The following is a 13,129-nucleotide window of genomic DNA, read 5'->3' as shown; positions in this document are numbered from 1 at the left end:
TGTAGGGACAGCCATGCTACCTCAGCTGAAAAATTCATTAGCTCAGTATCTTGTCTCCAGCATGGCTAGTAGCGGGTAGTTTGGAAAGAGTAACAGAATGGACTGCAGTGTGAGCTGGGCTCCCAGCTTCTGGGAAATGGCATTTTAGAAGCTACTTGAGCTGGAGGTTCTGTTGTGACCACTATGTTTGCTAACTATCGGAAGATTTTTCCTCAGGGAGTTTTTCCAACCTCTTTTTGAGCCAATTTATATATTTTTGTCTCCATTTACTCTATGGCAACAAGCTTAATTATGCATCTTGTGGGGAAAAAAATACTTTTGGAATGTTTTCTTTGATTCCATTAGATGCATTCTATCAGAATGTCTAACCCAACAGAGCCTTGTGTAGTTTGACTCTATCCAACAGACGGGGACTACAACAGTGCAAATGTGGTTTGTTCGTGCAGGGCCTAAGACATGCGTTTTGGTGATCTCTGTACACATGATTTAGACATGCCAAAAGTCAATTGGGCAAGTCTACACCTTTCAATCCACTGGTATCCAAGGACTGTACACCTCTACCTCTGTTGCCTCATGACACTCTGTGATGGTGCAGTATGGTCAGTGTGCCCATGTGCACGTGCTTTGCGGAAAAGTTGGATTGACTCCCTGTACACATGTTGATTGTATCCTGCATGTGTGTATGAGGACAGACACCTTTTGACTTCTGAGTTGCTTTTGGGAAAGACAGCTGCCAATAATGAGCTGATATCCCCCTTTTTCCCCAAAGTATTTCACACAGTCTGCTCTCAACTGGCCCATTCCTATGGGGTGTGGGCAAGAACAAGATTAATCTAATACTGTGATGTCAGAAGCAGTTCTTGGTTTGAAAAGCAGTCTTTTTTGGAAGAGGGTGGCAGGGCAGGGAACTTGAATGTCACGTCTTCCAAGCTAGTACCTCAGTCCCTGGACCACCCCGCTTCTCTGTCAGATTTGGAAATTCCAGTGTGCTAAACTGAGCATGTTAGACAAGAGAGTGTGTACTAGGTGATGAATTGCTAGAGGATAAAGGCATCTCCCTGGCTAGCAGCTTGGGATAAATCATGGTGCCTTTGCTCAACGTGGAAAGATGCATGGACTCATAAATACAAGGCATAAACTGAAGGGTACTTGAGATGTTTGTCTCACTTTACATGTGATTAGCCTGCATAGAAGAAAGGAAGATTTGGAAAATCACCTGTTCCAGTTAATGCCACGCAAGTACCAATATCGCATGAGAACTTTATCTTTTTGTTTGTTGGAAAGAAGGTGTGGGTGGATGGTCACTAAAACTACAGGCAAAACTAAAACCTGCTTTACTTAATGGTCATGAGAAAACCACTCAAAAAGATCACTATTTTGAGTTACTTCTATGCATGCACCAGCATTTCCTTTACCCGTCCTTTACGGCAGCCCGGAGCGTGATGTCCTCAGTCTATGTCAGTGTACTGTAACTACAAGTTACAAGAACAGTGGACCAGAGGTTGGGTAGAGGCTATACAATGCTGATCAGATTTATACCATTTGCACATTGATACAACACTAGTGGCTTGAGTTATTCCTGACTGACCCCAAAATAACATGAGGCCAGAACAGGCAGGCAAAGACAAGAATCCCACATATGCAGAACAGATTTATTTTAAATTAAGGTCCTGACTTTTTGGAAGCCTAAATATTTGAGGGTTGAGAGTGATGTGGCAGCCTTACTTGAGAGAGCCAGCAGACTGCAGCTGCATGGACAATAAATGGATGGAAAAGCTGGGATAGCTTCTTTCTGGCAGTTCTGGGTATTTCTGCACTAGGTTGTGGGATAAAGAGAAGGATTCATAAAGGCCAGTTCTGACCTACAGTGTGAATGGCTTGGGGATGCCTGTGTGTTTTCCTCAGAGTGCTGCTAAGTGGCTGGGTTTGTGTGTGACATGAAGACCAATGTACAAAGAGCTGCTGGACTGAGCTCTGCTCTTCCGGGAAGAAACCCTCTGAGTTACACCAGAAAGCAGTCACTGAAGTGTAGACATACCTAAGGCTGTCTTTAATTAATTAGTTTAGGGACTAATAGGAGTGTTGCTGCAGCAAAGCAGGGCTCAGAATAGCTAAATGCCCAAATATTTACTCTGTTTCTTAGACGGGTTTTACAGCTCCTTGCTGCCATATGGCAACACCACTAGAAATAGTAACTGAGCCAGCTAACATAAGCTAGGCTGGATGGGCCTACCCAAGCACAGTGAGGGAAGCACATGCAGAACAACTGGCACAGTTTATTCCTACTTGAGAGCATACCGAGACATTTCCTTTCCCATTCCTTGAAGGAAACTGACCCCCGAACCTGGTGGGTTTGCAGCTTTAATGATGATTAAGTAGTTGACAACTTCCAGTCAAAGCCCTCATCTCAGAGTGGCGGTACAACAGCTTTTCTGCAAACTGAGAGAATACTGTTTTCCTCAGCCTTAATCTTGCCGCCAGCCAAACACACACACCTACAGCAGCTCTGTCCCTTTGTCTGGTTTGTTAACACTGATGTTTCTTTAGCCATGCCTAGCTAGTTTGTAAATCATGTGCAAGTGTGGAGCTTTGCACAGACACACATACCTTTTCAAAAAGCTGTGTTGAGCTTCATGCCTCCCCAGCTAGGCTGTGGAAAAGTTAGTTTGACTGTCCCCATCACTGGCTGTCCTATGCTGTTCTTTATGTAACTCCCTTTTCTATAGGTAACTATTCTCTTTTTTTCTTTTCAAGGTTATGATCCTATTATGCAACCAGCAAAGTTTCATATGTACCCACATTGACTACTGTCACCCACACTGCTACCTTCATCACAGCCGGTCCTGTGCTCGCCTTGTCCGGGCCATCAAACTCCTGTATGGAGACACAGTGGACTCTCTGCGAGAAAACAGCACATTGAACAGTGTGGCAAGAGGCAAAAAGCAAAAGGAAGTGAGTAGATGGAAAAAGCAGAATGTTTTGGGGTTTGTCCGGGCAGGTCATAATTACCTTCAAGGACTGCATAATGTACTCAAACAGTTCTTTCATGACAAAATGAACACAGCCCTTCCTAAACACAGCTCTGCTCTAAAAACACCTATTAAGTCATTTAGCATTATGGAAGGAAAGTAATCTGTATTGATTGGAAAGAATCTTAGTTGTTGATAAGGTCATTTAAAAGCTTATAACTTGACTTTAGTTTTGATGTTCTTTTATGGCCTCTACTTATCAGCCCCTGGAGTCCAGTCTCTTTTTTCATGTTTCTTCTCATCTGTTAATAAGAATCACTCTTGAAATTCTTGTAAAATCTTGCATAATTTCTTTCTTTTAGGTCTGAGCTCTCAGAGCTGTTCCAAGAATTGTATACATTAGTCTTTAATGTTACAGTCTCTTTAGTGACACACTTTTAATGACCAGTTCAGCAGGATATTCAAGCAAGATTGTGCCTTTTTAGCCATGTAAGTGGTGCCTTTAACTTCAGTGGAAATACATTTCTGCTTTCAGTGAAGTGCCCACCCAGGTACCAACTGAATCATGTCAACAGTTGGTTAATAATTTCGTATTCCTGACCACAACAGACAGACTACAGTTATTCTGAATACCTGTAATGGCGGAGTCATTCAACTACTTTGCAGTAACATTGAAAACAAAAGTGTTCATGAAACTTTCATCAAGATTTCAGTTGGGTAAAGAGGCTATCATCCCTGTAAGTGGAAAATGAAGGAGTAGGAGACAAGTTCATAACGTTTCTTCATCAACCAGCAGATTGTTTGTTTCCTGTCAAGTTAGAAAATTGAAGGGTATTTGTATGGAACAAAGCACAGAGCAGATGAAACAACAGATGATTCTGCTTTCCTGGAAACTGTAACCCCCATGTATTCCCTCTGACACAGAAAAGTAGTGTACCACTTAGTTATTTAGGAAGAGAGGCAGTCATTTCCTCTAAGAAGGCAGGATTGAGATGAGCAGTTGGCAGTGTTCGTGAAAGGTAGCAAAAGAACACCGTGCATTACTGTGTGTTGTTTCATCTCCCACTTTGAATTGCAAGGCAAAGTGATACACATTTCATCATCCATCAACCCATCAAAGCCTTTAAGCAACAGCAAGGAAAAAAGAGGTTGGGGGACAATAATGTTTCCTACGAACACATGCACCGTGTTTGTACAGACCTCACTGCAGGAGAGCAATTGATAACTTCTGAATTTTATGTAACAGTAGACTTTTCATCCCGGTTCCTCATGCTCTGGTATTCTTCAAGTGTTTTCAGTCTCTGCGTGCATGGGCGCCATCTCCACATTTATCTGGGTTCCAGAGGAACCTCTCTTTTACTCTCACAGCTTGCAGAATGAAAGGCTGGGGGTAGCTGCAATATGCAGACCTGGCTGTGTGCTCCATGGGGCTTGTGAGCTCTCTGATAAACAAGGACCCCTCTGTTAATCAGCAGGCTACTAGCTTGAGGAGAAGAGTCTGTGGCAACCTAGCATTCTGGGAAAAGTCCCTGGTATTGTGAATAGCACACATAAAAAGGACTTGTCATTATCACTGTCATTGGCAATATGCTAGGGACAACTCTCAGGCAGGCACGAGCTCAAGTCCTGAAATGTGTTGTCACTTATGCTTTCTGAGGAAGAAGAGAAGATAAATGTAGCTGAGAGGAATCAGTGTTGTACACACTGAACACCTCCATTGGTAATTTTTAGAGGGAAGCTATAGACTTTTTACTGCTAACCTGCTTAAAGTACTGTTCTCCTGAAATACATGGGTGCGCCACCTGTGAAGATTACACAGAGCACATTCACATTCCTCATTTGATTTACTGGCTTCGGCCTTAAGCTTTTATTGGGAAAAGCATTGTTAAAAAGAGAAGAAAATTGGATGAGATATGTCATCTCAGTGATACTAGGCCTGTTGCCAGCACAGGAGAAGGCTTTGTGCTACAGCTCTGGTACTAGACAGCTTCTAGTGTATGGAAATTCCTCTTGTCTATGATCTCCTCCCTTTCCACATTTTGGGAAATCTAAACATGAACTCCACTTTCTTTTTTTTCCTTTCAGTGCTCAGACAAGTCATGCTTGAGAACTCCTTCTCTAAAAAAGAGAGTGATCGATATCAACTTGGAAGGGAAGAAGGACTCTGGAATGTTAAAATACATCAGGCACCAGGTACTGACTACGCCATATGCTAATTAGGGAGGCTGATACATAGATGTCAGGATAGACTGCAACAGGAAGGAAAATGTGTGTGGATCTCTAAGCCCATGTGAAGAATTGTTGTTCCTGAATATCAATCAGTTCAGCCCTGCATGTTTTCCCCAGCTGAGTAATGCTAAATTTAAGCCTCTTAAGGTAACCCTGTCAAAGAATCCTTTAAACATGTAGCTCCATTAAATGTCAGTCTGCATCTCTGGCTTCCCATAGCGACACATGCATCAAAACTGGGGATACAAAAAATTAAAATTAAAAAAAAAGTAAAAATCCACAAATGTGTTTAAATACAACCTGTCAGTTTACAGCAATAGTTTCCTTTGTTCTTTCTTGTTCAGTGTTCCTGAAGAAGCAACGGGGTCTTCACAGGCCTGTTCTTTGTGACATTTTCATGGATCTGTGTCACTGTTTGTGCACCACCTTGGGAGAGTTTGGCTTTCCTTTTGTCCTCGTTATCAGTGATTTGGTGACATGAGTGACTAGCAACAGACTCAAGGAACTAGCCTGCAAACACTGCTCTTTCAGTGTAGGCTGAAAGCAACATTCTTCTATAGATCATTATCTGAAATGGCAGAAACTAGAGGTTATCAGTGGGTAATCTGCAGACCAAAACTAGGGTAAAATTACTGAGCGTGTTGTTCACTGTGGTTAGTTTGCACAGCTCAGCTGTAAGGCATGGCTTGTTTTTTTGCAGGTAATGAGCCTCTCCCCTGCACCTTTGTCACTGCTAATCAAGGCAGCTCCTATCCTCACGGAAGAGATGTATGGGGATATCCAGCCAGCAGCGTGGGAGCTCCTGCTCAGTGTGGATGAGCACATGGCTGGAGCAGCAGGTAAGAGAACAAAACCACTTAGCATGGCTACCCTGGCTGCACAACTCACAGTAGAGCACAGGGCCTTGCAAGACAGCTTTGTAGTGGAGGACTCTTAATGACACCAGGGGTTTCTTGGAGGCTGTTTGATTTTCATAGACCTTCATGTGTTTTCATGCTCTGTACAAAAGAGGAGGTCAGAAGGATCAGGAAGGCAATCACTTCAACCCTGGTTGTGGTGGATGATTAGAGAGCATCAAAATTGATATTTATGTTTAGCTGTGTTTCTAAGCAGAGGAAACACAGTGATTTGATCTGTCCAGAGTTTACTGAAGTATTTTGTATGTTGCCTCATGGAAATTGTTAGTACCAGTTGAGGACTGATACAAAAACTGAGTAAGGGGATGAAAGTGGAACTGTCATAGCGCCTCTGTTGTGCGAAAGAAAAATTCTCATGTTGCATGGAGACAGCAGCATTGCTCAGTAAGGAGTCTTATGGCATGGTATTTATCTAAATTTTCCATTTCCACTTGGTGTCAAATCGTGCAGATGACATTTGCTGATGACACATAGTTGAGAGACATCTTTAAGACAGAAGAAGATTAGAACATCATACATCTGTGACAGTATTACCTTGAAAAAGGAATTCCAGACATGGGATTAAATTTATTACTACAAAGTGTAAGATTATGTCCTTGCAAACTAATAAGAAGAATTGTTCTGTTATGGGCCTGGATCTTCTCCCATGGAACTGATATAGCTTTGGAGGAACTCAGAATATATCAGTTGGCCAGAAGATGACTGACTTACTGAGTAGAATTCAGCTGTGGAAACACTAAACACAGTCAGGATGTGTCAGAAGAGGTATTCCATTAGAGATTTAAATTAATGCTGTTGTAAAGTACATTGTACAATTACCTAGAACACAGCACATCCATGCACAATTCTGGGCACTGAAGAAAGAGACATTTACATGGGACAGGTACAATGAAAGACTGTTAGGACAGGAGGAAGAATGAAGAGCGTATATGAGGAGGATATTTATTTAATGGATTCAGGTGAAGACTGAGAGGGGACACTGTTGTTCTCCATAAATACAGCAGACCAGGCAAGGAGGAAGAATTATTTAAGCCATGGTAGCATAAAGATGCATATGAACTTTTTATGACTTCTTTCATCTGGGAAGCAGAAGATTTCTAACCACCAGAAAAGAGAGCGAATGCACTTAGGTTTAATAGTTTGTGAAAGGGATTAGATGGTGTGACTCAGGTCATTTCTAGTCTTATTGTCCTGTCCAAACACTCATAGCCAGTGTGTGCTAATGCCAGATGTTCAGAAATCATGAGCCACAACCCTGGAAACTGTGAACATCCCTCACACGCAACACACAGGTTGCTTAAATAAAGCATAAATTAAAGCAATCAAATTTTTTGTAAACCAATCTCCCAAAACTTTCAAATCCTACCTTTCTCCTCCCCCAGCACCCAAGAAAATGGCTTAAAGATTGACACCTTCCCCAGATTTGCGCACCTAAGGGAGCCATCACAGGTGTTCTTACACTGAAGATTAAATTACAGGCATTTTTATCAAAAGCTGCTAACAATGCAAGCGTTTTGAAGTGCTCCTCAGACATCACTCCCCTTTTCATCACGCTTCAATCTAGCTTACCAGTCCTTCATTTTCCACAGCTGGCAATGAATTCTGCCCTGAAGTCCATTGTTTGACTCCACGTCTCATGTTCTTCATGCTTCTCTCACTTTCCATCTGCTCCACCAGTGCACAGTGCATTTCTTCAGCCCATAGGTCTTCTCTGTGCTCTCCTCTTCACCTTTCTCTTTCCCAGGCCAAATGTGCAGACAGGAAGAGAAAGGAGCAAAATAAAGAAGAGAAACAAGCTGCTTGAGACTGCACTCCTTTCTCCCCTTCAAGTCCCTTTCTAGGGGAATAATTTTGGATACTTTTTCTCTCATCAAAAACTTACCATGGCTCACAGGGAAGGGAACAAAGCTTTGCCACTCTTCCTAAGGAGTGCTAGCTGGCTGCTCCTCCAAAGAAGCCTTTGAGAGACATCTTCCTCCTTCTCCCCTTCCTGAAGGGAGGATTAAAATCCATTTGAGGGTCTGTAGTAGCTTTTTTACTAGCGAGTGATTTCAGCCCTAGCATAAATTACATTTATCAAGGTCAAAACCTGAAAACTCATAATGTTGCTATCCACAAGCTGGATAAAAAGAACTCCTGTGTTAGCGTACAACAGCACCATCTACTGACCTCTTCCAAGGCTGTATTTTTTTTTTTTTTTGGTTACTTCAGTATGAGCTCACACTTTTAAATCAGTCCTACTAAGACTTTACATAGTTACACTGAAAACGCCAAAAAGTAGAAAGTTCTCTGAGCTGGTGAAACAGGAGGGTCCCTACAGATTTGGAGCAGGACTTTGGAGCAGGAACAGGAGCCTTCGCAGTGCAAGGCAGGACCTAGGCAGTCAAAGAGCAGCCTTGTTTTTCTGCAGATGTTCAGACTGCCTCCCATCAGCGCAGCTCTCATGCCTGGCACCTTCTGAATAAGTGTTGAAGCAAACACGATGGCAAATGTCCTCTTTCTACTGTGGGGGAACAGCCACCAAATCTAGAGAAATTGTCTACAGTGATCTGTGGTGAGCTACTGGTCAAAGAAGCCATGGACTCTCTGACACCCACTGAACTCCCACAACAACACTATTCCCCCTGCTTTTCTTTCCTGCTCAGACACTCCTGCCCCTCAGACACCCATCTAAATTAATTGGCCTCCATCGGTCTGGAGTTGGACTATGTCTGTTTGTATTCAAATATGCTCCAATGAAACAACTATGGGCCAGCTTCTGAACTTCTATGAACTTCTATTGTGCTGTTTTCCATTGCGATCTGGTCCTTTGTCTCTCAATTCATAGCAATTCCATTTTCTGTTGGAAGCAGATTGTGATCATTGCATGGTGCTCATTTAACTAAGAACCTTTCTTTTTGGTTTTATCCATGAAAATAGATAGGTGAGACCGCTACTCGGGCACTGCCTCCTGCTCTGAGGGCAAGGCTGAGCTTCTGTTAAACCAGCCTTTATTAATCATCACAGAAATCACTTAGAAGTGGAATCTTTGAACGCCAAACTGAATTAGTCCTGTTACTTCAAGATATTTCTCCTTTTAAACCAGTCATGACTGAGGTTTTAGTGAGAAGAGCAAAACTGTGTTTTATTTTAAAAGCAGGTTTTGCAGAACCTTTCACAAGCACCACACATAACGCTGTGTGGCTCCAAAAGGTGGAATCACACGCGCTTGGTTTCATGAAGCAGTATAATTTTCGCTAGGTCTGGTAGACTGTTGATCTCATTTCTGGAGCCAAGATTAGGTTTCTTTTGGTGGGGGTTTGTACAGCCGCAGTTTTTCTCTGCCAAATAAACACATTATTAAGGAAAACAGATGATCAGATGTTCTCTCCCTGCAGCTGCCATGTTCCTGCTGTGTGCTGTGAAAGTGCCAGAGGCCGTTTCTGACATGCTGATGTCCGAATTTCATCACCCAGAGACAGTGCAAAGACTGAATGCCATTCTCAAATTTCACACACTCTGGAGGTTTAGGTATCAAGTCTGGCCAAGGATGGAAGAGGGAGCACAGCAGATCTTTAAGGTAGACAGGATACATTAAACACAACGTTGCCATTTACAACTTGCCTTGTGGGATAGATGTGTAATGACACGCTGCCATGAAATTGCCTGAAAATCTGTTTAGAGAAAAAAATGGTCGTGTGAAGTCACACTAGTGGGGGAGGTGATGTGTAGAACTCCTGTATAAAATGGGGAGAGCATAACGGGGACACAGGTCAGGAAAAACATCAGAGAAAGAAAGAAATTTGTGTCATACATGGTGTTACAGTGTAGTGAGATATGGGGTTGGGAAAAATTTGCAGAGGTAACTAATGTCATGGGTACTTGTGCTCATGTTTAATTAGCAGTACTGACATTAATAATGATCTACAGTAACAAAATGTCTTTTGTGTTTTTGTTAGATCCCTCCTCCAAGTATAAACTTCACTCTGCCTTCTCCTGTCCTGGGGATGCCATCTGTGCCAATGTTTGACCCCCCCTGGGTCCCTCAGTGCAGCGGGAGTGTGCAAGATCCTATAAATGAAGATCAGTCGGTAAGCAGAGACACCGTGAGAGTAAGCACTGTTTTTATTCTGTAGTGGCATGGGGGAAGCTAAAGCCAAAAGATGTGGGCTAAACTGAGTTTTCTTGTTTTCCTCAGCTGGGAAAAATCTAGTACACTGTCCGTGTAGGGCACACAGAATTTCCTACAGGGGCATAAGGCTTTTCTGTTTGTTTACTGAGGTACTGTACTGCATATCATACCCATGTGAGAGACAGTAACTCAGATCTTAGGAGCACACAGCTGTTCTCTCTCCAAGAGAAGATTAGTTCACTTGAACTCTCTGACAGACCATTTTCTCTGCACTGGTTCATGTGGTGTCTCTTAGGAGAAGTCTACACCAAGGCTTATTGTAGAAATTGCTCCAAGAGGAGTCTCCTGGTGAATCTCTGTTCAGCTAGCACTAGTCTGATTTGTACTTAGAAACTGAGTTGCTGAATGTCATTGAGGTCTCTGGCAGAAAACACAGGATGTGTCTATCTTAACTAACAGCTTCAGGCTGTGTTTCTTCTCTTTTCTTTCTGACAGAAGTCATTTTCAGCCAGAGCTGTGTCGCGTTCCCATCAGCGAGCAGAGCACATCCTGAAGAACCTGCAGCAGGAGGAAGAGAAGAAGCGCCTAGGCCGGGAAGCCAGTCTCATCACTGCCATCCCCATCACTCAGGAGGCCTGCTACGAGCCAACCTGCACACCAAGCTCAGAGCAGGAAGAAGAAGGTGTGCTCCACGGCCAGGAACTGCATTCCAGGAACCTGAGAGCACCTGCCACCAACATAGGGCACTGCTTAGGGGTGTTATGTCCAGAAACATTGATTGTTAGTGTTAGGAAAGTCCCTGCTTTGGTGCCCTCAGGAATGAAATTTGTCTTTCCTTACTTTAACCCTTTAATAATTAAAGGGCAGGAGGAATCACCCTTTGGCAGTATCTGTCTTAAGACACATAGCCTAGGATAGGCTGAATTGTCCTTGGAGTTTTCTACCTTTATGGTGACTAGTGGGGGAGCCTAGATGACCAGCTCAACCTCAGTACCAAACTTTCAGATGGCCAAAGTTACATGACATGTGTCATGAAAAGCTTAGTCTTTGAGCGAGGATTGTCATTGGTCCAGGCTAATAGAGCACAAAGATTTCATTAAAGGCATTCCAAGGTATGTGCCATTAGGTGAGTACACTGATTTTCAGATCTAAACACGCATTGAGAAATCTGTGAGCAGAAATCCCAATTCTTAGGAAAAACTAAGCACCAGCAACCATGATGGTTAACAGGATGTAGATGAAAAGAAGTATAGAGCCGATGCAGTTACAGTGTGACTCACCAAAGAAATGATCACTCTTATGGAACAATGCTCTGCTGGTTCCCAAAGCATGAGCAAATTACCTATCATCTGACCGATCTTTATAGATGATCTTTATAGATTTTAAATCGTGCCTTTTGAGTGTCACCTGACTTGAACTTTCAATGTTCCGATTTGGTCGTAAGTGCTGTCCTTCAGAAAGTTCCCTAAAGTCTGTCAGTTGGATCTGGATTGACATTTCCCGTTCTCTTTGTCAGTAGAAGAAGTTGCCAACCTGGCCTCCCGCCGTCTCTCTGTGAGTCCTTCCTGCACCTCCAGTACATCTCATAGAAACTATTCTTTCCGCCGTGGCTCTGTCTGGTCAGTGCGGTCAGCAGTCAGTGCAGAAGGTGGGTTGACTTCACTTTGGAGTATCCTTTCCTAGGATTTCATTCACTGGAAGCCTTTCCTGTTGACCCATAAAGCTGGTGGCATTTCCTTTTGCTGAATGTATTCCCAAGCTTGAGCCACTTTATAATAATTTACTGCCCTGCGTTATTTTATTCACTCCTGCTGTCACAATGTCTTCCGTTACTTCTCATGTTTCATTTACAAAGTAGTGCCATGGAGAGCACTCTGGCTGAACAATGGTAATGAAATGGGATTTCATCAAAAGGCAAATGGGTTCTGTAAAAGAAGAGAAATGTAAATTTAAAAAAGATATATTTACAATGAAAATTCTTGATCAAGAAGTTGGCTGGAGGCTCAGTTTCTTCTTGGAGATAGCAGTAAACCTGCCATGCTTGCAGTGATCAGACAGTCTGTCATGTTGTTCTGTTTGTACAGCACCTAACATAAATGTTTACTTTAACCTGCCTGGATAATACCATGGCTTATTCACTAACATGCACCTTCTACTCTTCTTACCGCTCCAGATGAAGAACACACTACAGAGCATACTCCAAACCATCATGTGCCACAACCACCTCAAGCTGTGTTTCCAGCATGCATCTGTGCAGCAGTGCTCCCCATTGTCCATTTGATGGAAGATGGAGAAGTCCGGGAGGATGGAGTAGCTGGTACTGACCTAGACTAAACTTCACGTGATGTTCAAGGGTGGCAGAACCTGCCAGCACATTGAACAATGGCTTACATTTGTTAGGTGCCATAACTAAAGTGGAAGAGAGGTGTAACACAACCTTGTATTTGCTCACAGTTCATGTTTCCTAGAAGTAATATGTGCTATATATTGTTATGAGTACATATGTTTGTTAAAAAACCTATGAATAATCTATTAAATCTTCACAAACTATTTGAAAGTAGATTCATAACAGAAATGTGACTTTGTAGGGTTTTTCCTTTTTTTCTCCATTATTTGTGTTTGGTTTTGAGGGTTTTTTGCTCTTTTGGGGCCCTAAAAAAGGCCCCAATTCAAGAAAGCTATTGAGAAGCTGAAAAGGCTCTAGTGGGGGGATACCAGGATGGTAAGAGGCCTAAAACAGGTGTTCTGTGAGAAGTGACTGCAGAAGCTGGGCTTGTTTGGTGTGATGAAAAGGAAACAGAGTTAGAGGAACTCTAACTTAGAGGTTGCAACTTGGGAGGTTCAGGTTAGAAATTTATAGAATCATAGAATCATAGAATCATTGAGGTTGGAAAAGACCTCTA

The 13,129-nt window shown here is 42.7% G+C and overlaps 1 protein-coding gene across 5 annotated transcripts in view; it reads left to right on the top strand.

The window, feature by feature from the left end:
• Nucleotides 1–13,129, top strand: part of UNC80 (unc-80 subunit of NALCN channel complex) — a 136,309-nt gene that overhangs the window by 70,035 nt on the left and 53,145 nt on the right. For 4 of the 5 annotated variants that reach the window (XM_076342132.1, XM_076342129.1, XM_076342131.1 and 1 more), the window contains 8 exons: nt 2,755–2,952; nt 5,055–5,162; nt 5,899–6,037; nt 9,493–9,674; nt 10,054–10,185; nt 10,722–10,908; nt 11,743–11,874; nt 12,400–12,543. In XM_076342132.1, coding sequence (XP_076198247.1) covers nt 2,755–2,952; nt 5,055–5,162; nt 5,899–6,037; nt 9,493–9,674; nt 10,054–10,185; nt 10,722–10,908; nt 11,743–11,874; nt 12,400–12,543 — 1,222 coding nt within the window. The remainder of the gene's footprint in view (nt 1–2,754; nt 2,953–5,054; nt 5,163–5,898; nt 6,038–9,492; nt 9,675–10,053; nt 10,186–10,721; nt 10,909–11,742; nt 11,875–12,399; nt 12,544–13,129) is intronic. The other variant, XM_076342130.1, reaches the window with a different exon arrangement.

This window comes from Aptenodytes patagonicus, chromosome 6 (assembly GCF_965638725.1).
Source record: "Aptenodytes patagonicus chromosome 6, bAptPat1.pri.cur, whole genome shotgun sequence".
In the NCBI taxonomy this organism is placed as follows: domain Eukaryota; kingdom Metazoa; phylum Chordata; class Aves; order Sphenisciformes; family Spheniscidae; genus Aptenodytes; species Aptenodytes patagonicus.
Note: the sequence above shows the minus strand (reverse complement) of the source record. Positions and strands in the feature narration are given on the sequence as shown.